We start from the raw sequence: 10172 nt of genomic DNA on the forward strand, positions 1-10172 counted from the left end.
AACATATCCTTTTCATCCGATTCGCAGAGCTTTTGGTAGATCACCTAAACTGTAAGAGATGATTTTGTTTAGGAGTAAAATTGGAATGGGAACGGAGTTGTTAATGGGGAAATTTTAAAATGAACATTAGGATAAATATTGGCGACACTATTGTCAGTGATGTTCTTGTAACAATAAACAACATTTGACAATCTAAATAGCCTAATAGTAAAAATACGGTGATAAATAGCCGTTTTAATACAAATGTTTACCTTAAATGTTGCACGGAGACTTCGAAGGCTCTTATTTTTATTAAATGAATCGTCCGAACAAAATCCCCAATGCAAATCTTAAAAGAACTTAATTTGCTTTGCTGAGCCGTTTTTGCTATTTTAAGCAACTGGTGATTTTAGTGGATGAATAAAGTCAGTTCCTCTCAAGTTCACAGGTGGACTTCAGCACATGAACTATAAACATGATCCACTAAAGTCTGATAACCACAAAGTATCACTATATTTTAAATTTGCATGTTTTTGTGTGTGACATGTTTGCCATGAAATGTGTGCTTGTTTCATGTTTCTTAAAAATAAATGAGACTTGGTTTGACATTTTATCATCTATTGCATTGACATCAATACAGTTCTGAAATTTCCCGCTGAAATATGGGGGCCAGCTGGCCATGGAAATCCACCCCGACCCGGCTAAACGAAAGGCCGAAATACATGCACTGGCCAAATAGAGAGTCAAGGCGACTTCCCACACCTTGCTGGAGGTCCCAATCCAGGGTCTCCATAAACTGCGCCACCTGTTGCAGGACCCAACCATGAAAGATGGCGCTCTCGTTCAACGTCTGACCACCAGGTGGCAGCAACGGATCCTCATCGTAGAAGATTGCGCGATATTGGGTGATGATGTCGAAGAGATGTACGCGACAGGTTTCGATGGTCTTGGTGATGTGGAAGTAAGGGTCATTGTAAAAATATGTTTCTTAAAAATAAATGAGACTTGGTTTGACATTTTATCATCCAATGCATTGACATCAATACATTTCAAAGTGTCACTTATGTGTCCAAATCCTTTTTGTGCCCACTGATGCTCCCCTTTGATTCAATGAACATATATTTTCCCACAATTTAAATATCAACCGTGTTTAATTTCATCATGTATTAAATTTTTTCCTTCACCAAATAAAAGACGCAGACCAAGCCCAGCTCTGGATTAAGTGTAGATGGTTAATTAATGTCAAAACACCACCAGATCCCAATGTTAGGAATCAGTTTTTAGGATACATAGAAACATTGTTCAGATTGAAATACAAGGAACTGCAGTTATAGTGATTATATATAGCTGCTGTGGCTTATTCTGTAAATGTTTCTTCAACGTTAATGTCTGTTGTGGACTAATCCTCTACAACAAAAGTCATTTCAGACCCTGGGATTGGGTCATTTTGCCCTGTAGCAAGTGCTTCTACTGAAATGTCCTGTTTTGGAGCAAGATGGGCATCGGAAGTTGTCTCGGGCTCTTCTGTAAATGTGCCTTGTTTAGGAGGTACAGACTCTTCTGGAAGCTTTTCTTCAGTAGGTTCGGGTTTGATTGCAGGCAAGAGATCTGATTCAGCTGTAGTCAGACTGCTCAGATCAGCACAGAGATCCAGAACTGATGTCATGGGCTCTTTTTTGGGCAGAACAAACTCTAGTGGCTCCAGAACAGTGTTTACATCGATGCAACCAAGACTGCCGTACTTATAAACCTGGGTTGGAGGGACACCTGGAATAAAAATAGGAGATAAATACAGTTATATTTACCTTGATTTTTCTTTGTTTGTTTTCATCTCAAGACGAGCATGCACACTTTTGTCCACTTGGTTAACAAGTACACTAACTTTTGGAAAAACTTTGTTAGGGGAAAAATTATTTGATGTGGAAATTACACCACAAATGTGAGACCGAAATTAATCAAATCATTTTCACACGTTAAATATTGAAATGGTTTATGTTTATTACACTCTTTGTTTAGATTGTCAGAGTTTTAAACAAGTAATATATATATATATATATATTTTATAATGGATTTTCATAGTTTAATATTGAAAGTCTGGGTCTACAACAAGACAAAACAATAACATATACATAAACGCATTTGAAAAAACAATAAATAATTTTTTTAAATTTAAATTAAAGGTATACCGATATATATCGGTTTTACCGATTAATTGGAGCCGATAGTTGCTTTTTGGACGTATCCGTTATCGGCAAAAAAATTATTACAAAATCGATGCCGATAGTTGCCAATAGTTTTTTGCCATTTCAAAATAAGAGTCCCCAGTGTGTTTCCAACTTGTTTACACTTAAAAGTCCCTCTTTATGCACCAAATCTGAATTTATTTCTGGTTATTATTGAAATATTGTTGAACAAAATACTGCATCTGGGATTTTATTCATTTTGGACTCTTTGTCTTTGCCCGCCATAGGTAATATATATATATTTTTTTAAATGTATATTCTATAAATCGATTATAAAACATATCGGTTTAAGGCCTTTCCCACCACCTCAGTTATAGGTCTTGGCAAAATCCACTAGAAGTTGACCTCTAGTTTAAATGCGACCTTCATATAACAAAAATAAAAAAAAGCTGAAATCTGTATATTTTAATATACACTTTCCACTTCCTGGAACATGGCATTGCCCACGCTATAAGGAACACGGTCATTTTTCTACCGTTTAAAATGTGGGACAAATGTATTAATATTGCAAATATTTACCTAGTATAAGAGCGAGCTGAGCTGGAGGAAACAAAACTTGCAAACATCGGTTCAAGAAAGGCACCATGTCCTCAGCATACGTCGAACAGAACTGAACAAAAAACTCCCGTTCTCGGCTGCTGAAGGCAGATTCTTCAGCTCGGTGGAAAACCAGGATCAGCTTGGTCACCTGATGAGATCAGAACAATATTATTGCATCAGATAATGTCAATGAACAGCAAATATGGCTACAAAAAGTACACGGACACCAAAGACACACTTTTATAATTTAAAAATCTACCCAATACATTTTTTTTATTGTGAAATGTTTCTATAAAATAGGCTAAATGTCACATGATTTGATATTTTGTTATCTAATGCAATGAAAATGCATGCAATAAGTGTGACTTAAGAGTTCAAATAATGTTTGGGGCAACTGTATATTTATTACTAAATATTGAGTGAGTCCAAGTTGATCAATCTTCTTAATTATGCTCAAGAGTTACATGCAAACACCTAAATTAAAGGAATGTTCTGTGTTCAATACAAGTTAAGGTAATTCGACAGCATATGGGGTATAATGCTGATTACCACAAACAATAAAAATCAACATAAAAAAATTACAAGTTAAAGCGAGGCATTTACAATGGAAGTTAATGGGGCCAGTTCATAAACATTCAAATACCCGCTGTCTTACAAGTATAGCCACAATATGTCAACATTATATGTTTAAACATGATATTAGAGTGATAAAATTGCTTACAATCCTTATACGTGTAAAGATACATCCGATATTACAACTTCGTTGTCATGACGACAACACTGGAAAACCCTGTAAATGATTTTATCACACTAAAATCATGTAGATACAAATGCTGCCGATAGAGCTAAACTTGTACTGAACCAGGAACATTCCTATAACTAATAAAAATCCCTTTCATATTCTACACTCCCTTTCCAAATACCGTACCTTTATAAGGGCTTCCTCAACACATTTGCTAACTTCCTCCACGAGTCCAATGGGGCAGCACAGTCTTAAGTCATTGAAGGATGTTAGGACATTATTTAGGAAGCAGGCCAGAGGTGGGAAGTCCAGCAGTGCCATGGGTGGCTGCAGTGTGCCTGGTTGGGTGCTCGGAGCCACTGAGGGAATGGTGCTTCCAAGTATCGTTGGGAGAGAAATCAGGGTATACATGTTCATATCCTCTTGGAACTTTTCCACAGCTTCCTGAACAGCCTTGCGGAACGTATCAATGGAGACCCGCTGAAATATGGGGGCCAGCTGGCCACGGAAATCCACCCCGACCCGGCTAAACGAAAGGCCGAAATACATGCACTGGCCAAGCAGGGAGTCAAGGCGACATCCCACACCACGCTGGAGGTCCCGATCCAGGGTCTCCATAAACTGCGCCACCTGTTGCACAACCCAACCATGAAAGATGGCGCTCTCGTTCAACATCTGACCACCAGGTGGCAGCAACGGATCCTCATCGGAGAAAATTGCACGATATTGGGTGATGATGTCGAAGAGATGTACGCGACAGGTTTCGATGGTCTTGGTGATGTGGAAGTAAGAGTCGTCGTCGGGGATCGCAACGAGGATAGAACGCAGCCAGCTTCCACGGGCTTGCAGGAACTTGACACGTAGCTCAGCTTCAGTGAAAACGTCCATTCTGCGCAGGTAGCCGATCACACGCAGGCACACTGGGAGCTGAGAATTGCTACGCAGTTGTTGAAGGAGTTGGTTCAACATAAGCTGCGCAGACAGTCGAACTTCATGCACAATTCCCTAAATGAAAAACAAATGACACGTAAGTGATTTCAGCTAATGTGTGAAATGTATCAATGTTTAAATCCCAGAGACAAAATAATCATATGTTGACATACTGAAGAGTGTAAACACTTCATATATTGTACCTGGATGACAGGAAGTGATGAATGTTTTTTCTCCAGCCTCTTGACATAAGCTGCCAGCTCCAGTGCCTCTTCATAGTATCCATTACGCACACATGTGTCCATCAGTTGAGGAATCTCGAGAATCTCCAGGATCTCCGTGTGTCGATTCAGTGTCAGGCTGTTCATTCGCCTGCTCACACTGATCTCCTCGGCTTCCTTTATAAAACCTCTGCAAATATAGAGAGAGAGTACACAAAGCAATTCTGATCATATTTTACAGTAAAGTGTCCACCGCATGAACTGCAGATATTTTAAGCATTTTATAGTATAATATAGTTATTATAAAGTGTCTATGCATAAAAATATATCTCTAATTTTGAAATCTATCTCTCCATCTATGAAGTCAGAAGTTTACATACACCTTAGCCAAATACATTTAAACTGTATCCAATTCCTGACATTTAAACGTAGAAAACATTCCCTGTCTTAGGCCAGTTAGGATCACTACTTTATTTTAAGAATGTGAAAGGCTGATGTCTTGAGATGTTGCTTCAATATATCCACATAATTGTCCTTCATCATGATGCCATCTATTTGCCTCCTGCAGCAAAGCACCCCCACAACATGATGCTGCCACCCCCATGCTTCACGGTTGTGATGGTCTTCTTCGGCTTGCAAGCCTCACCCTTTTTCCTCCAAACATAATGATGGTCATTATGGCTAAACAGTTCAATTTTTGTTTCATCAGACCAGAGGCTATTTCTCCAAAAAGTAAGATCTTTGTCCCCATGTGCACTTACATACTGTAGTCTGGCTTTTTTATGGCGGTTTTGGAGCATTGGCTTCTTCCTTGCTGAGCAGCCTTTCAGTTTGTCAATATAGGACTCGTTTTACTGTGGATATAGATACTTGTCTACCTGTTTCCTCCAGCATCTTCACAAGGTCCTCTGCTGTTGTTCTGGGATTTATTTGCAGTTTCGCAACGTTTTAATGACTTCAACATAAGTGTATGTAAACTTCTGCCTTCAACTGCATCTCTTTTTATCCATCTATTTCTCTCTCCCTCTCTTTTATCTATCTGCAAATTCTGTCTATCACTCTGTCGTATCTATCTATCTTGATGTTCTGTCTATCCCTCTTTCTGTCTTTTCTATATATCCATCCATCCATCCACCTTCAATCTATCTCTTTATAGCTATAACACTAATATATATATATATATATATATATATATATATATATATATATATATATATATATATATATATATATATATATATATATATATACATACATACCACACACATCTTTAATATATATATCTCTCTCTGTCATTTCTATCTCTCATCTCTTTCATTTCTATCTCTATCTATCTATCTCTCATTTCTATATCTATCCATCCATCCATCCATCTATCTATATCTATCTATCTATCAGCCCACTTCCTGTTTCAACGTCAAGCTATAACACTAGTAAAGTGCTGACCTGCATTTCTCTCCAAAGCTGGGTAGTTTGTTGAGTAGTTTAGACACACTGTTCTCCACTCTGCTGAAGTCAGTGTATATGTGTTTTGTGCAGTCAGCTGTCCTGATGAAAGTTTTATAGTTACTGAAGGCCAGTTCTCGGGTCTGCTGCAGGATCTGAGCTCTCTCCTCCGACAGACGCTCCGGCTCACGGTTTAATTTATCCACACCATACGAGCTCAACTCCGATAAATACGTCGTGATGTCCGGATTCTCTCTCCAGTTGTCTGGAAAGCTGTCTTTAAAGATCGACGCCAAAATACTCTCGTCTTCCACGTCTACGGTCGCCATGATCGGCAGAGTGTTGATTCGAAACTGAACAATAAACTTTATTTAAAAATAAATGACGTCATAGATGTGCGACGAAATCCTGAGCGTGTCATCACGTGGTGTGTTCAGTGAGAATACTGCCGTGTTATTTAAATACTTCAGGAACAACGAAATTATTACATTTATCATGCGTCCATTAACGGACGAAGAGACGAAAACTATGTTTGAAAAGCTCTCTAAATAGTAAGTGGCTTCTTTAAATATTCTTACCAGCTTGTTTGCTGTCCTTTAAAGCGACAACCAAGCTAAAATATAGAAAACATATTTCAAAACATATTTGTACTGTATATGGTGGACTTAACAAGAGTATATAATTTTAGTTAATGTTATTCCCAACTGTATCAAAACTTGTGTTTGAACAATGCAGTTTCATTGAAAGACATTCAAATTAATGATGACACATTTAATAAACAATTACAGCTCAACTGAAGCTTTATTATATATAATTTTTTGTCAATTATGATACTAAGTCATAGATACAGTACATTTGTATTTATTTTATTGTATTCATTAACTTTGGAACGATTTTTGTTTGTGGATTATAATATTTGGGTAACATCTATTTAATGTAAAAATCCCTGAAATGTCAACAATTATTTTAATCTGTAACGGCTGCAGATTATTTTGTAAGATGCTTTTGGCAATCGTTAAAAAATGCACACAGACGCAGGTGTGACGTCATTGTTTATGTTTGTATTATGTTGTACTTGTGTTTCCAGCATTGGAGAGAACATCAAACTTCTTGTTGATCGACCTGATGGAACGTACTGTTTCAGACTTCATAATGATCGAGTTTATTACATGAGGTGAGACTGTTTCTCCTGATATGATTGGTCTAATGATAATGTAACGTCTTATGTTATAGTAATCTTTATTCTTTTGAACTTTTCATCCTAGTGAGAAAATCCTTAAGTTGGCTACGAATATCTCCCGAGATAAACTGGTATCAGTTGGCACATGTTTCGGAAAGTTTACAAAGACACAAAAATTCCGTCTGCACATCACGGCTCTCGACTTCCTCGCACCATATGCCAAGGTACAGAGTCATTCTGATGATATATCTGTTCATGTATAAATGTATAGGTTTCTATATATAAGTGCGTTTATGTTATGGTCAGAAATGAATATGGACTTGAGGCAAAAAAATTAAGAATATACACACACAGGATATAAAAAGTCTACACACCCCCTGTTAAAATGCCAGGTTCTTGTGATGTCATCTTGAATCTGTCAGATTGCGAGGACATCTCCTGTGCAAAGCCCTCTTCAGATCACCCCACAGATGTTCAATTGGATTGAGGTCTGGGCTCTGGCTGGGCCATTCCAAAATGTTAATCTTCTTCTGGTGAAGCCATGCTTTTGTGGATTTGGATGTTTGCTTTGGGTTGTTGACGTGCTGAAAGGTGAACTTCCTCTTCATCTTCAGCTTCAGCTTTCTAATGGATGCCTGAAGGTTTTGTGCCAAAATTACCTGGTATTTGGAACTGTTCATAATTCCTTCCACCCTGATTAGGGCCCTGGTTCCAGCTGAAGAAAAACAGCCCCAAAGCATGATGCTGCCACCACCATGCTTCACTGTGGGTATGGTGTTCTTTGGGTGATGTGCAGTGTTGTTTTTGTGCCAAACATACCTTTTGGAATTATGGCCAAAAAGTTAAACCTTGGGTTCATCAAACCATAACACATTTTCCCACGTGCTTTTGGGAGACTTGAGGTTTGGTTTTGCAAACTTCAGCCGGGCTTGGATGTTTTTCTTTGTAAGAAAAGGCTTCAGACTTGCCACCCATTCATATGAAGAATACGGGAGATTGTTGTCACATGTAGCACACAGCCAGTACTTGCCAGAAATTCCTGCATTTGCTTTAATGTTGCTGTAGGCCTCTTGGAAGCCTCCCTGACCAGTTTTCTTCTCGTCTTTTCATCAATTTTGGAGGGACGTCCAGTTCTTGGTAATGCCTCTGTTGTGCCATATTTTCTCCACTTGATGACGACTGTCTTCACTGTGTTCCATGGTATATCTAATGCTTTGGAAATTCTTTTGTACCCTTCTCCTGACTGATATCTTTCAACAATGAGATCCCTCTGATGCTTTGGAAGCTCTCTACGGACCATGGCTTTTGCTCTGAGATGCAACTAAGAAAATGTCAGGAAAATCCTACTAGAACAGCTGAACTTTATTTGTGATTAATCAGAGTCACTTTAAATGATGGCAGGTGTGTAACGACTTCTATTTAACATGAGTTTGAATGTGATTAGTTAATTCTGAACACAGCCACATCCCCAGTTATAAGAGGGTGTGCACACTTATGCAACCAGGTTATTGTAAGGTTTTTAATTTTCATTTTTCCCCCACAAAGATTTCAGTTTGTTTTTCAATTGAATTGTTCACATTATAGGTCACATTAAAAGTGGAAAAAGTTCTGACATGATTTATCTTTTTTTTTTTTTTTACACTGTAAAACAGTTAAAGGATGGGCAAGGAGGAGGCGAGAACCGGCTTGTCAACATAAATAATAATTTAATAAGAAACTTAAAACACAACATAAACAAACACACATGCGGACATGTCCGTAATTCGCTCTCTCTCGAACCATCGTCACCGGCCGCCTTTATCCCTCGCGCGCCTCATCAGGCCGATTGGGGACCGGGCACGCGATATTCCGACCGGCCCCGCCCCCCTCCGCTCCACATACACATTTAAAATAAAGGAATTCAAATAAATGTACATAAACATTTACACAAAAAATAAATAATAATAATAGTAATATTTTAAGTTCTACTAATCACAAAATTCAATGGAAATGTATGAAATCATAATGTGTCAATCCAGGACAGATGGCCAAAAACTGGTACGATCCTGGAAAGTCCTGGACTGGTGACAACCCTAATATAAATATATAATCTGTTCAAAATCGAATGCATCTTATGTATATCATTGCAGTTTAAGGTGTGGGTGAAGCCTGGCTCAGAGCAGTCTTTCCTGTATGGAAATCACATTATGAAGTCAGGACTGGGCAGGATTACAGAAAACACTGTGCAGTACCAGGGAGTGGTGGTGTATTCAATGGCTGATGTACCGCTGGTAAGAGATTACTGTTTGAAAATGCTAAAGGTGGAAATACTCTTATCATGCGACTAGAAGGAAGTTTCTCAGCATTTAACTGCCTAGGTCACATTTATTAGGTGCTATTTTGTGAACAGTGACATGAACCATATAACCATCCTTAAAACAAAGACGTGTCTGTATTATTCAGCGAGTAAAGTGAAGCCTAGAGACTGTTTGTTTACACGTAACTGGTTTTGACATTGCTAGTATTTGAATGTGAACGTGTGACTAAAGAGAAAAGAGGATATTCATAGTATTGCATAAAACATTGAGTATTTGAAAACGTAAAATTGTCATCTCATTTCAGGGCTTTGGAGTCGCGGCAAAGACCACACAGGATTGTCGGAAGGTTGACCCCATGTCCATCGTGGTTTTCCATCAGGCTGATATTGGAGAGTACATCAGAAGTGAAGACACACTGACATAAGACCATCACTCCAAAAATCACAATGGACAGTTCATTTAATTTAGACTATTGGACAATATTTTACACATGCTTGGAAAGATCAGTGTATATAGTGCTGAATTCATAATTCTTCAATGCATGGTTAGAGATCATTGACCTTTTATTTACTTTTTTCTCTGTGTGTGTGTGTG

At 38.2% G+C, this 10172-nt stretch overlaps 2 protein-coding genes across 2 annotated transcripts; one reads left to right on the forward strand and one right to left on the reverse strand.

Moving 5' to 3' along the window:
* Positions 1 to 748: 748 nt before the first annotated feature.
* cog8 (component of oligomeric golgi complex 8) lies at positions 749 to 6437 on the reverse strand. The gene is made up of 5 exons (XM_052152362.1): positions 6102 to 6437; positions 4638 to 4845; positions 3691 to 4509; positions 2742 to 2910; positions 749 to 1746 (listed from the first exon to the last, which is right to left on the reverse strand). The coding sequence occupies exons 1-5, from the start codon at positions 6428 to 6430 to the stop codon at positions 1379 to 1381; spliced, it is 1893 nt and encodes a 630-aa protein (XP_052008322.1). The 5' UTR covers positions 6431 to 6437; the 3' UTR covers positions 749 to 1378.
* A 71-nt stretch (positions 6438 to 6508) lies between these two features.
* nip7 (NIP7 nucleolar pre-rRNA processing protein) lies at positions 6509 to 10133 on the forward strand. Its single transcript, XM_052152372.1, has 5 exons — positions 6509 to 6652; positions 7189 to 7275; positions 7367 to 7505; positions 9411 to 9551; positions 9883 to 10133. Exons 1-5 carry the CDS (start codon positions 6597 to 6599, stop codon positions 10000 to 10002), a joined length of 543 nt encoding a protein of 180 aa, XP_052008332.1. The 5' UTR covers positions 6509 to 6596; the 3' UTR covers positions 10003 to 10133.
* The last annotated feature ends 39 nt before the right edge of the window (positions 10134 to 10172 follow it).

Source organism: Xyrauchen texanus, chromosome 21 (assembly GCF_025860055.1).
Source record: "Xyrauchen texanus isolate HMW12.3.18 chromosome 21, RBS_HiC_50CHRs, whole genome shotgun sequence".
In the NCBI taxonomy this organism is placed as follows: Eukaryota; Metazoa; Chordata; class Actinopteri; order Cypriniformes; family Catostomidae; genus Xyrauchen; species Xyrauchen texanus.

What these genes read in the sequence shown, in the direction of transcription:
- nip7 (XM_052152372.1), top strand. Translation starts at nt 6,597, where the DNA reads ATGCGTCCATTAACGGACGAAGAGACGAAAACTATGTTTGAAAAGCTC. An exon ending in TTTGAAAAGCTCTCTAAATA is followed by an intron (nt 6,653 to 7,188) that starts GTAAGTGGCTTC and finishes TTGTGTTTCCAG; the next exon opens with CATTGGAGAGAACATCAAAC. An exon ending in GATCGAGTTTATTACATGAG is followed by an intron (nt 7,276 to 7,366) that starts GTGAGACTGTTT and finishes TTTTCATCCTAG; the next exon opens with TGAGAAAATCCTTAAGTTGG.
- cog8 (XM_052152362.1), bottom strand. Translation starts at nt 6,430, where the DNA reads ATGGCGACCGTAGACGTGGAAGACGAGAGTATTTTGGCGTCGATCTTT. An exon ending in CATCACTTCCTGTCATCCAG is followed by an intron (nt 4,510 to 4,637) that starts GTACAATATATG and finishes TTTTTCATTTAG; the next exon opens with GGAATTGTGCATGAAGTTCG. An exon ending in TTGAGGAAGCCCTTATAAAG is followed by an intron (nt 2,911 to 3,690) that starts GTACGGTATTTG and finishes TGATCTCATCAG; the next exon opens with GTGACCAAGCTGATCCTGGT.